The following is a 19690-nucleotide window of genomic DNA, read 5'->3' as shown; positions in this document are numbered from 1 at the left end:
AAAAGAAAGTTACAGGTTCCCCCACACTGTGGTAAGTAAATGGTTCTCATCTCCAGGAACATCCTGTTTGCCAGCAAAAGAAACATCACAAAGGATCCAAATGAAAAATAACTCGCAAGCAAAAAAGATATTTTTTTATTTTCAGCCAGTCTCCTCCCTGAGTAGGGTCGCCGTGAAGCTTTATATATTTGTGCCAGCATGGTGTAGGGGGTGGCAGGATTGCAACTATGTTATTTTCTTTTTTTTTTTCTTTCTTTACGTAGTGCCAGCTAAAAATTGCCATGCTAAACGGTGATCCCACTGAAACAAAGGAGAATCTGAACATGTTCTCTTACAACAGGCTGAACTTAACAAGGGCATGTGCTGTACTCATGGGTAAAGATATTTGGTCTTAGATTTTTAGGACTGTTACCTTTCCATAAACAAACATTTAATATGGTAATACTTGGAAGGCCAAAAAAAATCTGTATAAACAAAAAACAAGCTTGCACGAAATACAATAATGTCAAGTCTTATGATCAAAAATTTACGCAAAAGCAATGCAATCCCACTGCTTTTATCAAGAATAAATAAAGCCAAGGTCTACAGAGGATGGGAACATGAATCCAAAGAGCCAAAAAAGTGATGGCTTGGCTGCCCCTGCGGGGAGGAGACTCATACATCAGGGCATGAAGCCGGCAAAGGGAGCAGGGTACGGCGAGCACAGCCGGAATGCTCTGCTTCCAGTTTTGCCTGTCATCTCCTGCAGGTGACCGTACTGGCAAGAGTGCCAGATGGTCTCTTCCAGCTAGTTCTGGGGAAGCAATGAGAGAGAAAGGAGAGGCAGTGATACAGCTGCTGGGTGCACAGACACCACTTGGTGTTGGTGTCCACGGCGCTCTTGCCATCCCATGTTGAATAAATTGCCTGCTTGCACAGAAGTGGTCATTTCTGCCCAAGCGATGGCATAAAAGCAACTATCTGAAACCTGCATTTTGGCTATAGATTTGCCCCATTTGGGTGGAGTGGGGGAAAAAAAACAGACCAAACACTAATAAAAATCACCTAACAGTTCAATTATTTTGTTCCACCAACATTTTTAAGGACAAGCTAAAGGCCTTTGAATTCCATGTGCAAGTTATCCCAGTTGACTTCTTGCTCACAAGAGAGCAAAACCAAAAGCATAACACACTTGGCTTTAAAGTACTGATTAACATAAAGGTCAATATTGTCTTTCAGTCCCGTGGGGCTGTTGTGCAAGCAGCTGGAGAACAGCAGATCCCGACCAAAGAGAGTGGGAGCTCTGGTGGGCAAGTGAAGAGGGACAATCCCTATTCCCCATGAGATTAAACCATGCAGAGGAGAGCAGGGAAAGGAAAAGGCCTGTAAGGTGATTGTACCTTTCATTCCAAATTGTCTTGCTGCAAGTCTGATCTACTAGTGATATAAACAGTGAATATGGCACAAGATTTACATTATGCAGAAATGTCCTAGTAACAAATGGAAAACAAGAAATCACACTGTTAATCCGTAATTTTAACTTTTCCCCCAAAACATAATTTTCCTCAGGATGTAAACTGAAAGGGGATATTTTTGTAGCTGTGTTCCATTTCTCAAAACAACAGCTAAACATTTCTTTTGAACCAGATGGAAGGACCTTGGATCAAGGTTTTCAAAGCCAGAGCTCAAAGTTAAGAGTATGAGTTACACTGAGAGCTAAAATGGGATGGAAGGAGGTGTCAGGATGCTCAAGTCCATTCACAGACATACATACGTCTACCTCTGATTTCAGCAAGCCATTCTGTATGCTTCTGGCACCAAAATTGCCCTGCTAATTAAATATAGATGGAATATAAACCTAAATTTAGCCACTTAACCTAAATCTGTCTTTATTGTCAGAAGGGATTACTGGCTCGAATTAACCATGAAAACTTTTTTTTTTTTTGTTAAACTTAGATATAGCCAAGGTTTGATGGATTTAAGGATATTTATAATTTTAAGATCATCTTCATATGTTTCATAAATCATGTGAGAACCAGAGTTACAGTTCTAATTAAAGGAAATCTCATGAACCGTGAGGGAAGGATGAACTTTCAGAGCCAAATCTTGATTACACCAAAAAAAGCAGAAAGTTTCACAGACAGTGTTGCCCAGGCTCACACAATGTAACAGGGCTCACATGCTTCTGTAAAGCTGTTTTTTGTTTTCTCCTGAGTTAAAATCTAGACCACAGTGGTAGGACTAAAATGCCTGAGCAGATAAGACAAATAGTTTCCCTAAAAAACAAAGAACTCTTCACAAATTCTAGATTCTTTCCATCTCCTGGTTGACTGAGGATTTCTCTCCCAAAGTCCATGTGAGCCCATAGTCTAGAGAAAAAGATTTCAGCACACACTATAAATTTCATGGACCTGGCTCAAGCATTATTATGCACATGCTCAAATATTTTCCACTGTTGAGAGTGGAGGATTTTTTATGGAATAACAAGGTGAAAGAAAAGCATGGCAGTTTTTAAAAGAAACTGCTTGCAAAAAAATACTGAAATTAACATTTTGCAGGCCATACAGGCTGGCATTGACTCCATCTAGCATAAAGATAAAGACTTTTGTTTAACTTTCTGGGATGAAAAGGAAACTTCCCTGTCAGACTCTTCCTTGGGCCCTCTCCTCAGAGACTAAATAGAACAAAAAACTACTTACGATACTGTGACTAGTTAAAGAAATTAAAGACAAAGTTCTTTAAACAGCCTGTAATTAAGCATTCCAATGGAATTAAGTATGATAATTACCTGCTACACCGGAATCTGATGGGATTCATGTTTCCACATGACATGGAAGCAAAAAAAGGTTTTACATGCAAATATGAATGCAGAAAATTGATGTATATAATTCATGTTCACATGCATACTATGTTAACCTTAATTCCATATGTTATCACGTCTTAAAGTGGAAACTTAAATTGATTGTTTAAGGTACCTAATTCAGAATCTGTTATATAAAAGATACAAGACAGGAATCTCTTGAGAAATAATGCTGGGTTTTGTACTGATTCACTATGTACCTCCAGGCAAGCACCTTAGAACAGTATTTTTTTAAGATGCAGTATGTAATTTTGGATGCTCAACTTGAAATACCTTAAGCCTGGTTTCTCAAAACTAATAACTATTAATAGTTTCAATTACAGCTAGTCAGAGCTTAACATATTAAGCTACGAGCTAAAAACAAGCAGTCAGTACAAAGAGACAAACGTTTGAAAATAACCTTAACTTCTCAAGGTCACTGAGACAAAGGAATGAATGTTTTTCTATGGTTGAACGTTTTAGGTGAGAAAGTATTCTCATCAAAGGCTGTAGGGATCACAGGGCTTCAATGCACTTCTGAGAATATAGTAGTGAATTTAATATTTTAGGTGCTGGCACTTGCTTCAGGCAAGAGAAACCATCACCCCTTCCCGGCTAGGCGGCAGGAACCACTGCAGCCATCCCAAGATGTATTTCCAGAGGGATGTGCATCAGGCAGATGGAGTTTTGGCTGCATCCTTCACCCTTGAACCCAAAGAACTAGCTATCACAACTGAGATAATGTAAAATCAGTCATAGTTGCACAAGGTCTATTTCAAATGTCCAGAACCTTAAAAAGTAGCAATAATAATAATAATCTTATCACATTAACAAATCCATGAATGGAACAACTTATTTGTTATCAAATGTAAAACCAGTACTTTTTCTTTTTACCTGAATTGGAAATTTTTCCATTGTCAGCTGTTCCTGCATTCCCTGGAGCAACAAACACATGTTTTACATGTGGGGACTGGGCCAACTTCCAGGCCAGCGCATGCTCTCTCCCTCCACTGCCAATCACAAGCACTTGGTCAGCCATTAGTCTGCATAAAACCAGAACACAAGCAAAACAGCCAGAATTAGGTGTGTGAAGTTAGGAAAGCAAGAGCTTCACAGACTGCGGTTTTAAGTGCCAGGTGCAATGCAACTCCTAACAGAGGTGAATGATGTCACTTTGTTTCAGGCAATGATATTTCTGTAAGGGTTTGTGGTTTTGTTTTTTTTTTAAAAAAAAAAGAAAAAAAAAGAGAGAGAGAGAGACATGTACATGAAAATGGATAACTGAGTTTATCAAATGTGATATAAACTAAATGTCAAAGACTGAATCGCTCCAGAACACAGAAGTAACCTGCAGGGCAAACCATCCTTGTTTTCCTTTAGTCATATTGGCAACTGCTCCAAGTCTGTGATACAGGAAAAACCCTTATGAATGACTAGGCTGTGATTCGTAACCTATAGTAACTCCGGGAGAATCCAAGCCTGCAAAGGGCAAAGCCCTTCTGTTGAACTAACTGTGTGAACACAGTATTACAGTGTTGGGGAGCTGAACAGGACCACTTCAGACTTTTTAGAGGTAATATCTGAAAGAGCTTCAGGAAAAGGAAAGGCTAAGAGCAATCACAGAATGGTTGGAGTTGGAAGAGACCTCTGGAGATCATCTAGTCCAACCCACCTGCTAAAGCAGGTTCACCCAGAGCAGATCACACAGGAACGTGTCCAGGTGGGTCTTGAATGTCTCCAAAGGAGACTCCACAGCCTCTCTGAGCAGACTGTATGAGACAGGGAAATCAAGTTCCATCTCTGGCTTTTCTTAGCAGAGAACAACCACAAGGCAAACACCAGGAGTCATTAATAAAGGACCTCACTCTGAGAAGGTACCGCAGGACAGGCACTCCTCCCTCCCATTCTGCTGTGTTTTAGAAAAACACATCAGTGCTTTCTTGGCTTGCAGAAAGTGGCTGTATGACTGAAGGTTGCAATTTTGTTAGAAACTGTCCAAAACCTTTTCAGCAGTTTGGAAACAAAATGGTCACAAAAATGAAAGGAACTCTCTGTGTCCTTCTCTGTGCGTGTACACATAACTTAGACACATTGGATTCATGTCAATATTGCAATTTTTATTTCGATCAGCTTTGAGAGGTAGCCTTTGCTTTTCAAGACATGCTTACTTCTATGTGTATTCTCTACATATTTACTGATGTTGGTCACCTAAGAATTGCTATCCTGACAATGATACCATACAACTAGCAAAGCTTACACTGACAAAACCCAATAGAATTCAGAAAATAGTAAATAAAGAAAAAAAGTAAGCACATGATTTATAAACAAGTACACAAGCCTTTATTTGGAGCTACATGAAAAGCAAAGGCTAGCCTCCTAAACTATTCAAAGAATAAGCTGTTAGAGCCACATTAGTCCAGCTATATGTGAATTACATACACAAATGATGCTCCCGTACTGGTTAACCTGAGAGTTTTATTCACAGAAGTCAAATGGTCCCTGAAGGATCTATTCAGTGATGCAGAAAGCAAGCAGCTACAAATCTGCAGTAGGTCCTAAGCCCAAGGGCAGCATGCGCTGCTTGCAGAAAATCACCTAAAAGCTTTAAATCATAACATACGCAAAATGATGACCTAGAGCTACAAAAAATGGCTCAAAGCATTTGAAGTAATGAGAATAAGCAAACAATAATTTCATGTAGAAAACGGTAAGATTTACTTAAAGGACTATGCACGGCCAGTGAAGAGGCCTGATGTGCCCCTCTGCAGTACAAGCAATCCCCCATTCACTGGGCGTGAGGAACGCTGCCCAGAGAAGAGTTTTCCTCAGAAGGAACAACCAGTCTCCCTGCTGTAATCCTGGCACACGTAACACGCAACCCTTGGCCGCTTTTTGTTAGGTGGCTGGTCATTGACCTGCGCTTGCCAATTTGCGCAGGGCTTCCCAAGGCGAGCTCAGAGAAAAACAAACCCCGACATACACGCACAACGCAGCTGAACACACAGGTGACAGCTCCATTTCCCAGAGCAGTGAGAAGTCAGAACTCCTCCGCGGTGCCCTCCTTCAAAGGAGGACAAGAGAGGGATGACCAGCACAAAGCACATCTTAAGCAAAAGAGAGAAAAACAACAGATTTCTAAGGGAGGAGCAAAAAGACACGATGGAAAGCAGACCTTCAGCCAACTGATAAGGCGGGGGCGTGTGCTTCTCCTCCCATCAGCTGCTAGAGCCTGACTGGAATAAAGCTGCTCCGACAGCCCTGGCCCTGGAGAAACCCGTCCTTGCCGAGGACCTGGACTATGGAGGGAATGGCTTCTGTTCTGAGGGCACTATGCAATGCATATGGTGAGCCTGATTTTTAAATCCAAGTCATCTGCAATAAGCTTCAGACAGGAAGAGCCCATACAGATTTTAGAAGGTATTCCTATGTCATTTGCTAATGTATTTCAATCTGTTAATAAAGGAATTATTTGGTCAGGGAGTGATACTTTTAGGCAAAACATACAGTCAGAATAAAGACAAACCAAATACAAATAGAATGGTAAAATACAGAAAATTAACACTAAGTTGTTCGCTATGAACTAAACATACTAGAGTTAAAATTTAACCATAGTTTCAGGTAGATGGAGACCAATAGCTTTCTAATCAGCAGTGTTTGACAAAATACACATGCTGTAAAGTTGCAGAGATGTTTTAATTACAAAACTCCAGAATTACTCACAACAACAAAAAAGTATTTTGGGGTAAAAACTGTCCACTATAGTATACATATCTGGGATATCAAGTTACACTAAACCTCTTCTATATTGCAATTCAAACAAAAATAAAAGATAAAAGGGACTGGCTACAACAAAGGAATGAATTAGATAAAGACAGTTACCTAGGACAAATGAATGCAGTATAAAAGAATAAACACTTAACATGTAGCAGGCAGCTATCTCCTACACTAAAGTTAAACCAAACAAGCACATTTCCAGTGCTTTCCATGAATAGCCATCACTAAACAGTTTTTTAAGGCAAATTTTATCAATAATGAGTTGAACTATACACATGACAGCATTTTCTTACAAGTACCTCAGAACTGAGTGCAGAGATGCAAACCCGAACAGAGAAACACACTTACTCTATCCTACGTGCTGCCAGTTTGAGGAAAGCAGTACTCGAGAGCTCAGATGCGCAAAGAGAAAGGCGATAAGTGGCCTCTGGTTAAAATGTAGTACCCCTGTCCCAATATTACCGCCCCGCTGACGACATCGTGCCGCTACCCAATGAATGGGAAAGTTCAGCCATTCCAGTTGGAAAGAGGGGACAGAATCTCACATACGAATGGTCTAGGAGTGAGGAGCAAAAACTCTGCAGACCAGACGCCCATCCTGTTGATTCTAAACATGCAAAATCAATTCTGTCCCATCCCAGGTATCTTTTGCAGTTAAAAACTGCTTACTAATCAGATTGTAAACCTTCTCCTTTTATCTAAAAATGAGACTATTAAATTTTGATATGCATAAAAATGAGGCTATGCATAGTCCTATGCACATCAACAGTATGAAAGAATAAGGTGCATGATGCACACGCACACTCCATAAAGTCTACTGCTTAAAAATAGCAGAAGCACAGGCTTGAAGACCCAGCGACACTGTTGCCAGCTAACGTAACTGACCATGCTGGCAACTCAGTCAAATAATTGCTTCCTTTTTCCCCCGCAAAGTAACATATTCTACTACTACAGCCAGCTCAAAAAAAAAACAAAAACAAAAACACATACAGCATAAAGTTTTACACAAGAGTAGGTAAACAGAACAAGCCATATATCATATGGTGAAATAAAATGTAACAATTTTATAACTAAATGTGAGTAAAAAATAAGTTTCAGCCACTTTTAAAAAACTAATTATTATTTGTGTATCCCACGAGAGGTATCTTAATAACTTTTATTTAGGGATGTAGCTTGAGAAGAACTTCTGGTGGCAATCACAGTTTAGGAGATGCAAATCTAGGGACTTTCTTTTTCACGCTAACACAAAAAGATGCCGTGTAGGCCCTATGCTGCCCAGCAATACCTTGCATTAAAAATGAAAATTCCAAGAGGTGACATTTATTTTTATTTTGTCAGTAATTCAGGAGTCAAAAATTTGTTCTCAAAAGGCCAAGAGCCATTCACAAGGTAGATATTTCTTCTGTGAGGATTTTCACGCCCTCTGGGTTTTTTTGGAAACAATATGTAAAATCCTTAAACTCCAAAAATATCCCAGAACACAGTATGTAATTACCTTAAGCAACCATCGTCTGCTCTTGTGAAGAAGGAAGACATGTTTGTTTAAAAGATATTTTAAAATAAAGACAGGCAGCATTTCAGGCAAGGGTCTGTTACTGGGTACTTAGAGGAAATGAGAACAGGAAAGCAGAAACAAGCTAATCACTCCATGTATCCAAAAGGAGTGGACAGGAGGAATGAGGACAGAGCAAAGACAAGTCCATTTCCAGAGCCTGTCCCTGAGGTTGCCAGCAGTAAGTCAGCAGGGACGAGCATCAGCCTAGAGACCTCTATCCTCCACAAAAGGCAGGGCTCACCAAGAAGACGGGCAACTCTTCCACTAGGTCAGGGCCTGTGAAACAGAGAAAATCAAGTGAGGGAGGCAAAATCAACTGTATCTGATAGCTTTCTCCATCCTGACTGCTCCTCAAGGCACAGTGAGATTTCAAATACAGGTAGGAGATGAGGTTACTAACTCAGCTGCAGCCCCTTCCCTACCAACAGAGATGTGACAGGAGACATCAAGTCTTCCTTGCGCTGAGCCTGTGCACAGGCTTGAAAATTAAACTGAGCTCCTTGATTGTACTTAAGAAGAGAACTGTAAATGTAAACTCCTTGAGCAATTTCTTCCCCAGTTTCAGTTTCATATTGTGTGTGGTGCAAGTTACCTAAATATTTTGTCTCAACTAGGTGGAGTCTGGTGATAAGCCACTGCCTTTTTATCACCCCTGACTAAAGCAGTAAAAAGGTGCAATTAAGATCTCCGCAATATAACACAAACATCTAGGGTATGACTGGTGGCTCCCTGCTTCAGTGCCTTTTTTTTTTTTTAAGTTAAGCTCCAATGCTGATGACTTTCTCTGTGCTCCTCAATTGAGAGACCTGGGTGGAGCGGTTTTTGCTTTGGTGAGACAAATAACATCAAACCTTGAAAATCTGTGTGGAAAAGTTGACACAAAACAAAGTGCTTTAAAAAAAATATACTTTTTAGTCTCTTAGTTTCAACAAAATCTGAGCTGAGGGTGGAGTGGCACTGATAACACTTAGGTATATTTAAAATATTGCACTGTGCAGCATCCAAAGTGCTTCAGCCCTTCATTAAAAAGTATGTGCTGCTCAAGCAGGTTTACTCTGTGCTGCGAAAATTTACACATGCATTAATGCTGAACTCATTCATAGAACCTGTCATCATTGAAAGGGGATGTTGTGAAGCCAGACACACTTTCCCCTTCCATATACTGGCTCCAGTGCTCACCTGAGTACAGTCAATTCACTGAGATTTCATAAAACTAACTGGAGAAAGAAAAAAATTTAAAAAAGCCTAAACAATGCAAAATGATCTGATCTGATGCAAAATGATCTGAACTGATCTGACTTAAAGTGCAATCAGCCAAGATCTAGAGACACTAACAGTGAATGGATGGGACAACAGAGCTGAAGAGAGGAACTCAAAGGCAAGACTTGCCTTTCAGGCAGCAGCAATCTACTCGTCACTGCACGTGTAACATTTAGCTTTAGCTGCAGCCTATTTAAAAGCTGCAATACCTCAGCTTCCAGCACTGGGATTACAGAAACCTGATGCAGGCATTCAAGTTTCCGCATACAGAAGATGCAGTCCTCACCCAAAGTGTCTTGACTCCTACCTTTCCTAGAGCTTAGGCTACAAAATGGCCCAGCACTTACCCCAAACACAAATAACCCAAGCCCAGCATCACCAAGCAGGTTCAAACTCACACCCCCCAGTCCCTGGAGAAGAGCCCTTATCACTTGGCTTTGGACTAAAGGAGAAGGTTCATTCTTCGTCTTGAAGCTATGCAGGAGAAGAAATGAAAACTCACAGGACACAGCAAGAATAGAAAACTGGGAAGGCTGTGTAATTCTGCTACCTCCCCAGCGAGCAGAGTATTTATTAGCTTCTAGCCCTAGCAGTCAGGACTGTTTATGCTTTTTCTTTTTTTTTCATAGACCTATAATGGGATAAGATATTGAAAGAACCACTTGGATAAGAAGCAGGACTTTGTCCTCCCAGCTTCAATAGCTAGGCTGCTGCCATACTCCCTCCTGGAAACCTGCCGTCCTTTACCTGGCTTCTGAACCTGCCAGCAGCCAGATCACATTGTCTCAAACCCCCTTGGGCTGTACACCGCTCTTCTGCTTTCTGAATTAATGCTCTAATCAGCAAGTCGAGTCATTTCTTAGGAGTCGCATTATGAGTGCACACAGATCTCGGTACACGGGAGGTGACCTCCGAGCTGGCCTTCCCAGTGAATCTCTGCCAGCTGCTGGACCCCATTCAAGCTCGCAGACCAAACGGAGACTGAACTGCGCAAGCTGCAGGTTCACTGACAGGTGTTTCACAACTGGCTTTCCTGCCCTTTGCCGGTGCAGCTGCCCATTGGTCCCACCAACTTCTCCACCTCCAGCCTCTCCTTCCCTCTCCCACCTGGGTGTGCAGAGGGCGTGCAGTCACTTAGACCAGGCAGCCAATAATGCTAGAAAACTAGAACCCCAACAGCAATCAAGACAGAAAGGTAAATATATATACACGCACATATAAAATAAATACTTCTCTGCCAGTTTAGTGAGCTAAACTAACTCACTGAGGGCTGAAGTGATCACCACAGCCAGTACAAGGGAAGCAGCAGCAGCAAGCTGCCAGAGAAGCTGAAAAGAGCTCGGTTTTTGCTGTCACAAACTGCTCATCAACCCACCTGTCCTGTACACTGCACCCTCAGATCACCTCGATTGACTGAGAGGTGATAAAGCAATCGGTGGCAAATGCTGCTTCACAATTTACCTTCCCACCCAACTGCTCATTCCCACCTCCTGCCCCATCCTGTTTATGGTCACGGGGCGAGTCGAATCAGAGAATTAAATGATGGCTGAGGAGGGGAACAGATCCTTGTCTCTCCACATTTTTTTCCTATGTGGATCAGTTTCCTGAAGGAATTCACCCTACCAAGTGTGCAGGCAGCTCTGCTGGTGCAATGCGAGGTGTAGAAACAGCTGTGGCACCTGAACTGGCAAAAATGGCCAAAATACAATGATGGAACTTCAAGTTTAGGCTGTGGCAGGTATTACGCTCATCCTGAAGGAAAACAGCATGGCCTTAGAGAACTTTTAATCTCCTTAGCTTTCAATACAGTGAAGAGTTGCTTAAGGAGTTGAGAGGCTTCCAGAATCAGTTTTAGGTATGACTTTGGGTTTAAATAATCTTTGGCTCATACATTTTATTTGGGACTAATTCCTGGCTCTTACCCAGCCGTAAGTGTGGTGTATTAGACAGTTTTATAAAACAAACAAAAAATAAACAAAACAAAACCAAATGAACAAACAACAAAAAACCCTTTTACAAGAAAAGTAATTATTATCTGTTTTTCAGCCCTGCAGAAACCAGAGCATCATACTGAAGGCCTGACTCAGAGCTGAGAATAAAACTTTCATGGCCCGATTTAAGGATCTGCACAGCAGGCGTCTTGCCTCCCGGTGTGATCCTTGGAATGGTTGGATTGTGTGTTTCCTAGGCAAAATGTTACTGCAAGTTTCACTACTAAAAATAAATGTACCTTAAAAGTTTTATCACCCTCCCCAAAGTATTAAATTTTGACCCACCAAACTCTTTGTGGGAAACTGGAACTGCTCTGTGCCTTTCACCTCAGAAGCAGCTACGAGGTGAGAACCACAATGAATGAGGTGGGGGAGAAATGCCCTTCCTGTGTTACTATTTCAGTTATGCACACAACATAGTGAAATAAGTACCCTTTTCCCCCGAAAATTTTTTTCAGGATTTTTGAGGATGCTCAAAATACAAGCGCTACTCCAAAAATAAGCCCTACTTACAGTTCATTACAAAAGTCAATTTAAATAGTGTCTAGGCAGCTATACATGTAAAAAAGTAAGCAACTTCTGGAGCAAAAAAATTGTCTTATTTTCGGGGAAACACGGTATTAACTCTTCTCATTAGTTTCAAGTACCTACTGGATAGACTGGAGGAGAGGTGGGATGCCAATGCTAAAGTTGGTAAGTCCCCAACTTCACAAACAGCAGGGAAAGAATCAAAGTGAGTCAAAGTCCAAGACTAGAGAGGTTAGAAGTTTAATATTTACTTTAAAGCAAATATTTCGCCATTTTTTCAAAGCCAAGCAGTGCGGATTTAAAAAAAAAATAGCAATAAGAGCCATGCGCGTTTTAAAATACTTTAAAGTGCAGTACCTTTAAAAATGCTACACACCAAGCTCTCCCAGAAGTAAATCTGGGTAGAAGACGCGCAGTTAAAACAAATATATAAATGAATAAGCCGCTAGCCATCAGATCTCCACACGCCTCTCCATGGCCGGAGGCGCGGGCAGAGCAGTACCCGGGTTAAACCAAAGCCGCCAGGGCTTTTTTTAGGCCAGGCCGGCTCTCCACGGCGGGCCTGGGTGCAGCAGGAGCCGGCGGGAAAGCGCCGGTTCGGGCCGCCCCGCCATTTTACCGCCCGGGCAGGAGAGAGCACATGGCCCCGCCGCGTCCCTCCCGCACCGCCGCCCAACAGCCCGGGCGCGGGGGGCTGGCTGCGGGCAGCCACACCGGGACGGAGCGGCCCGCCGGCGGGTGCCCTTCTCCATGGCAGAAAAGAAAAGAAAACAAAAAACTTACTTTTCTTCAGGGGGATTTTAAGGAGCGGGAAGGCATCCTCTGCCACGCCGCCGAAAACTACAGTACCCAGGAGGCACCGCGACATGGCGGCGGGTCGGCCCGGGGGCGGGAGCCGGGAAGCCCGGGGTAATCAATGTGTCAGCTTCGGGACCCATTAATTGGCTTTTGCACGTAGGTTCTTCAAGTCTCTAAGTTATCTTCTGCGGAGAGCGGCTGTTGCCTGCGGAGCCTGCTGAGCCGGTCGGGAAGGTGCTGGAGCCGGCCGTAAAACATTGCCTGTGTGTAGGTTATTGCTTTTACTTTATCCACAGAGGCTAAAGGTGATAATAGAGTTGGTTGTGCAAAGATTGATTTTGCTTCTGTGTCCTCTCAGGGTGAATGCTCCTATGTATCTTTAAGTACTGTGTAGGAACAAGTCCTTAATTTGTACCACGTTGAACTTTCCACTTTATGAAACCGAAGAGTATTGGGAAACATTGAGTCCAATTTAGCATTAAAATTGTGCAACAACATTGTTAATGAAAGCAGATTTGATCCATAGTTTTGCTTCTCCCCTCTGCCAAGAGCTAAAATGTGAAAACCTAACTGCTTTTTGTAAATTAGCTCATGAAATATAGGCTTGTTAAATACTGTTTGCGTATTTAAGCACACCTTCGACTCTTGCTTTAAAAGGGAACAGTCACATGAATAAATGCTTTAGGTAGTACTGACAATTGCAGCAGAACTGCTATTAGTGAAGTCCCATAATACTATGTTTACAAATTGAACACTGAATGTATCAGCAACAACCACTGGTCTTGACAAGATGAAAGTATTTAATTAACCTGAAAACTACCTTACTGAATGAAGGTGTTTAACTAAAAGGTGGTGGGTTTTTTTTTCAGCAAATAGAGATGGGGTGAGCGGGAATAGTTATTTTCCTGTGCGGCTGTGCATTCAGGTTTCTATGGATAGCAATTTTTGTAGTTATTACTTTGCCCATGTTGATTTTTAGTGAACCCAGAGTGAAATATGTGGCATGCACTAAAATCCTCCCCTGTCTCTTTTTACACCTTTGTTCATGGTTTTCCTTGTATAGGTGGAGGCCTACGCTGGTAGAGATATCAATGTAGCTAAGCTCCTTGGAATCAATTAACTGTGCTTGGAGAAGGTCCCTCTCCTGCAGGTGGGCAGGTTGGTGGTGTGGGTGCCCCCAGCCTCCATTGGAGGTGTGATCCCTGCCTGGAACATCTTTTCTGCCTGAAGCTCCTAACATGGGCTAAATTACACCAGTCAAACCCACTGTTCTCTCGAGGAGAGCTGGAGGATTTTTGGAAGGTGTAAGTTACGATTATATGGTGCTTCAGCCTTCGCAGCTTTGTTGTCAGGCCCCTGCTAGCAACCTTATGCCTATGTAGAATATCACAACTTGTTTCTGGGTACAAACGTGCCTGGTCTAGGCAAGGCCATTGGCATCACGGGAACCTAAATATGTCTGAAATTGTTCAAGGGAAACATTTTCAGTCTTTAGCTCATTGAATACCAGAAATTAGATACACTATTGGTAAGATCTAAAACTTATCAATGTTGGTATGGCACGGAAGGTACAGGTTATTTGTGAAAGCCCCTCTTAAAATGTAGCTGCTTTATATTATAAATGTAATAAATTGACTGTGACATTGTAAGCAAATCGACCCACGTATCAAATCCATTATTTTCCCAACGTTAATATTAAGGCACCACACATCCCAGCAATGCACAGTAAAGAACAATGCTGCTTTTAAAGGGTCTTGCAATGTGATTATTCAACCACATTGAAGTTGAGGCTGATGTTGCAAATAAAGACCCCAGCAGCAATGAAATGGTTATATCTAGGTTTTAAATTTATTTCAGGTTTACTAAACCCCCCTAAGTTACTACTTCATGACACCAGAAGAAGCTCTGTGAGGCAAGAGTTGTAAGGTTACCTGGCTTTACAGGACTGAAGATGGCAAAGTCTTATTTTTACACAGATAAGAGTTGAGAATTGGTTTGGGGGCAGCAGGAAGGGACACCCCCCACCCCAGGCCTAAATTGACTTCGGTTTCAGCGAAACACCTCGCAGAAGACACGGCTTTACAGGTGGGCTGAGGCCGGCTTTCACTCAGCTGTCATTTATTGATTCACGGCGGCGGCGTTTTCCTCGTCTTCCCTTTGTTCCTTTTAATTTTTCCAGCCCCCCCCCGCCCCCACCTCCCGGGGCGTCCGCCCGCGCCCCGCCGGCAGCCCCCGGAGCACACGTGCGTGTCGCAGCCGGGCTCGCCCGCTCGCACGGCGGAGGGGGCAGGGCGCGTTTCGCATGGAACCGCTCGGTAAGTGAGGGAGGAGGGCAGCGCCGCGCCGGCCCTGTGATGCGGCACTCGCGCGCCGGCAGGCCCCCCCGCTAGGCGCTGCCTGCGCTCGGCACACGGGGCTTGGCCCCCGCTCCATGGAGACCAATGGCATCGCTCCCACCCACCCCCAGCGGCCCCGAGCCCGCCGGCACGCACAGCCACACGCTTCAGCCCACCATGGCCCCACCGCCGCCGCCGCCACAGCCGCTCGGGCCCACGGCGAGGTGAGTGCCGGCCGCCGGGCTCCTCTCGGGGAGGCCCAGACACTTTCGGGGCCCCAGTGGCTGCCGGAGGCGGCCGCGATCGCGACGGGGGAAAAAGGGGGTAGAGGCGCTGTGCGTGTGGGGGGGAACGGGACGCGGACAAGGCCGAAGGGACCGGCGGTCACCGGGCACGATGGTACCCTGCACCCACTCCACCTTCTGTCCCTCCCCGGTCTCCCCGTGGCTCAGGCGCAGCTTTTGGGTGTACGGGGCGCGAGAGGGGCCGAGAACGGTGTGTGTATGTGGTGTCGGTGTGGGGGCAGAACGGCAGTTAACGGTTTCACCCGGCGGCGGGGGGGGCGGGGGGGGGCAGGACGGCCCGCTGGGGCTTTGCCTGTCGCGGGAGGCGGGGGGGAAGCCGCCGGGAGGCGCGTGCGGCCGGTAAGGTGGGGAGGGCGGGGGCGAGTGCAACAACATGGCGGCGCCGCGCGCTTCTGCGGGGGGAGGGGGGAGCAGCGAGCTTCCTCGAGACACGAGACTTCTCCCCCCTCCCCCCCTCCCGGAAGCCAGACGGGGACTGGCGCTCTATGGCTTTTACTCAGCGCTAGAGCGGCCGCCCGGAGGTCTGAGTTGCTCCACCCTCCCCGGCGACGTCATCCGTTAGAGGGTAGCCAATGGTGAGAGGGCATATAGCGAGGACGTCAGCAAGGGCCCTCGGCCTCTAGTTGCGGCGGTGGGTTGTGGGATACTGGAGGCCTCGCGTCTCGGCCAGAAGGAAAGCGGAGAGTGGCGGTGTAGGGGAGGGGGGTTCCCCGGTGCGGTGTAGCTGTCATGGCGACTAATATCGAGCAGATCTTTCGGTCCTTTGTGGTTAGCAAATTCCGGGAGATCCAGGAAGAGCAGCAGCAGCAGCACAGCGGGTAACGAGCCTGCCCGGGGTGGCGGGGGAGGGCGACGCAGCCGCGCTGGAGCCGAGGCCTAGTGCGCGGGGAGAGGAGGGGTGCGCTGGCGGGGGGAAGTGCGCGGGCCCCGCCTCGGGACGGAGGGGGACGGGACGGGGCCAGGGGCTCTTTGCGGGTCGTTTCGGTGTCAGCGTGGCGGGGACAGTGGGCTCGCGCCCTTGCGAGCGCCTTGAGCGAAAACATGCCCGGGTGGGGGGGGGGGAGGGGCAGTCGGACGGACGCACGCACGCGCGCGTTGTCTCCTGGCGGACGCGCACCCCTTTCCACTCACGGGTTTTCCCTCTTGTTCTGCTGCGTTGCTGCAAGAGGGGAAGGGGCGAGCGTCTGTGTGATTTGTTTTATTACGTTTAAGCTTGCCTAGGTTTTCCCCAGCTTTATCTCACAAAGTAAGCAAAATCTGCTGGAGAAAAGTGAGTGCTGGGTACTTATTTTATGAGGGGAGCCTGTGCAAGTTCTTACAGAAAGCGTGGGGACAGTGTTACATTCGAGATTATGTTTTCCTTACTTGTGCCTTAATATTCGGTTGTCACAACATGTTCTGTTGTGAATAAGTGAAAACTAATCAAAAGCTAGATGTTTGGCTAAAAGCATGGCTTCTTCAGGAGGCTAAAATAATGTTTTGAAGGGTTGAGTGTAATAAATGCTTATGAATTTAAAAAATCAAAAAAGGCTCAAAATTGCTTGTATTAAGTTGATATTTTTCTTGGTTAGTGGAAAGGTAGAAGGCCAACCCAATGGTGACACAATCCCAGCTGAGCAAGCCAACCCTTCAGATGACACTGTTGCTGGTGCTGGGAGTCGTCAGAATGATCAGATAGTGCAGAAAATAGAGGAAGTGCTCTCTGGAGCCATTGATACAGAGCTGCAGTGCAAATCAGGTAAATGAAAACACATTTGGCAAATATGTTCTTGTTTAAGAAGGTTGTCATAGTGCTTAAAATTGAATCAGTTTTATAGAGATGAAAAAGTACTTTTCAGTACTGTTTCTCTCACTGACCTTCATCTGACAAGTTGTATGTTTATTGTAATGTTCATTAAGTATTCTTTTTTTAGTGTGATTTACAACCATAAGTTGGAAAGAGAAATACATAATTTAAAAATTGTATCTGGTTCTGATATAAAAGCATTACTTAGTGTATGAAAAAATTATTTTTATTTCAGTTACAGTAATGTTAAAACGTATACATAATATCCATATATATAATTGTGCTTTATTTTAGATATGCCTGCTTCAGGGTCTCAATGAGCAGTTCTTACTAACAGAGCTGGTACTGATGGATAGAAGCATTGTTTGTTGTGTTGTTTTGGATTGGTTTGCAAGATTATTTCTAAAAATCATTTATTAGAATTCAGAACTACATGGTTAATCTGTCAGAGTAAGGTGCTTTGTTGTTTTAAAATGAATAATGCACTTATCTTTAAAGTGTAGATACACAGATTGTAATCTTCCCAAGGTTAAGATATTTTATGTAGCAATCTCATAACTTCAATAAATAAATAAAATACTGGATTTATTTTGCCAAAAAGTTGCCTACAAATATCCCTTCTTATGGGACTAGTCCTTTTTGTAAAATTTCTCAATTGTGAGAGTTAGTGATATGAAGGCTTTCATTACTGCATTTGTAATTTTTTGGAGTTGAAACATGGGTCACTACTATGTGCTTGGTAAGTATAGTTCCAGAGTAATTTTTTTTAAGGGGCAGCATAGAAATTTGTTTATTTCAGAAATTCTGTTTACAAGGGTTTGGAATTGCTTTTTCCTTCTTTTATATACAGTGGCTTATTTCCCTCGAGCGTTTTCAACAGTCTTTCACTTACGCTGTACAGGCAGCACTTTACAGTTTAGGCTGGCTCCTGTGTTGTTTTTTGTGGTTTTTGCTTATTTTTATTATTTAATTTTTTAAAATTTTTGTTCTTCTGTTATGAACAAATGAGATGAGCCAACATGGTAATAAGCGAGACCTATTAACATGGAAGTTAATAAACTTAACCTAAGGTAAACGTTCCCACTACTCATATCTGGAAAGGAGTTAACGTTGCTGTTGAACGATGGAGATTATGTGAAAATGTTGGGTAGAAAAGGTCATTTGGCTCTGCTTCATTGTCTTCTTTCATTGCATTCACAACAATGTTGATGGAAACACTGTTTTTTTGGTTAAGCTGTTTATTCCATAAAAAAGGGTGTGCTTAAAGCTGGCTGAGATACTTATCTATGGAATCATAAGTCATGTTAATTTACTAATATTGCAGTTACCAACAACTTTTGAATTATTTTGCATTGTTTACTTGAAAGAGGATGTTTTGCAGTCATAGCCAAGATTATAATTGGAGAATGCCTCTTGCTGTGCTGGCCAGTATAAATATAATAATTGAAGATAACATAGAAGTGGACTTGATAATATAGCTCATATTTAACAAGTTATTAGAAGCTGCCTTTTATACAAGTGCCTTTCTTATGAAAACATGGCACTAGATCCAAAGAAGGGTAAGAACCTAACACAGGTTAAATTCAGAGGGAAGTGAGGTGTAGAATTAAAAGAATCACAGAATGGTTTGGGTTGGAAGGGACATAAAGATCTTTAGTTCTAACCCCCCTGCTGTGGGCAGGGACACCTTCCACTAGACCAGGTTGCTCAAATCCCTGTCCGGCCTGGCCTTGAATGCTTCCAGGGATGGAGCATCCACAGCTTCTCTGGGCAACCTATTCAAGTGTCTAACCATCTTCGTGGTGAAAAATTTCTTCCTTACATCTAATCCAAATCTACTTTGTTTCAGTTTAAAGCCATTATGCCTTGTCCTGTTACTACATGCCCTTGTAAGAAGACCCTCCCCATCTTTCCAGTAGCCCCCCTTTAGGTACTGGAAGGCTGCTATAAGGTCTCCCTGGAGCCTCCTCTTCTCCAGGCAGAACAACCCCAACTCTCTCAGCCTGTCTTCAGAGGAGAAGTGCTCCAGCCCTCTGATCATCTTTGTGGATTCCTCTGGACCCTCTCCAACAGGTCCATGTCAGTCTTGTGTTGTGGGCCCCAGAGCTGAACACAGTACTGCAGGTGGGGTCTCTCAAAAGTAGAGGGAAACAAGCACCTCCCTTGACCTGCTGGTCATGCTTGTTTTGATGCAGCCCAGGATATAGTTGGCTTTCTGGGCTGCAAGTGCACATTGTCCTGTCATGTTGAACTTCTCATCAAGCAACATACCCAAGTCCTTTTCCTCAGGGCTGCTCTCAATCCATTTTCCACCCAGCCTGTGTTTGTGCTTGGGATTGCCCCAATCCATATGCAGGACCTTGCACTTTGCCTTGTGGAACTTCATGAAGTTCACATGGGCCCACTTCTCAAGCTTGTCCAGGTCCCTCTGGATGGCATCCCTTCCCTCCAGCATGTTGGCTGCACTACACAGCTTGGTGTCATTGGCAAACTTGCTGAGGGTGCACTTGGTCCTGCCGTCCATGTAGCTGACAAAGAT

General features: G+C 44.0%; 2 protein-coding genes across 8 annotated transcripts in view; one reads left to right on the top strand and one right to left on the bottom strand.

Moving 5' to 3' along the window:
- Nucleotides 1-12786, bottom strand: part of GART (phosphoribosylglycinamide formyltransferase, phosphoribosylglycinamide synthetase, phosphoribosylaminoimidazole synthetase) — a 40027-nt gene extending 27241 nt beyond the window's left edge. The window contains exons 1-3 of one of the 4 annotated variants that reach the window (XM_082056139.1): nucleotides 12710-12786; nucleotides 8389-8423; nucleotides 3713-3861 (exon numbers count right to left, since the gene is read on the bottom strand). In XM_082056139.1, the coding sequence (XP_081912265.1) occupies nucleotides 3713-3857 (145 nt within the window). In that variant the 5' untranslated portion in view covers nucleotides 3858-3861; nucleotides 8389-8423; nucleotides 12710-12786. Of the gene's footprint in view, nucleotides 1-3712; nucleotides 3862-4490; nucleotides 4588-8388; nucleotides 8424-12283; nucleotides 12581-12709 lie in introns of those variants that run through there. The other 3 variants (XM_082056138.1, XM_082056137.1, XM_082056140.1) reach the window with 3 other exon arrangements.
- A 2203-nt stretch (nucleotides 12787-14989) lies between these two features.
- SON (SON DNA and RNA binding protein) overlaps nucleotides 14990-19690 on the top strand; it is a 42522-nt gene continuing 37821 nt past the window's right edge. For 2 of the 4 annotated variants that reach the window (XM_082043272.1, XM_082043271.1), the window contains exons 1-2: nucleotides 14990-15284; nucleotides 16937-17103. In XM_082043272.1, coding sequence (XP_081899398.1) covers nucleotides 15166-15284; nucleotides 16937-17103 — 286 coding nt within the window. In that variant the 5' untranslated portion in view covers nucleotides 14990-15165. Of the gene's footprint in view, nucleotides 15285-15970; nucleotides 16184-16936; nucleotides 17104-19690 lie in introns of those variants that run through there. The other 2 variants (XM_082043269.1, XM_082043270.1) reach the window with 2 other exon arrangements.

This window comes from Streptopelia decaocto, assembly GCF_964273445.1.
Source record: "Streptopelia decaocto genome assembly, chromosome: 1".
NCBI classification, from domain to species: Eukaryota; Metazoa; Chordata; class Aves; order Columbiformes; family Columbidae; genus Streptopelia; species Streptopelia decaocto.
This window is presented reverse-complemented; position numbering and strand designations above follow the sequence as displayed.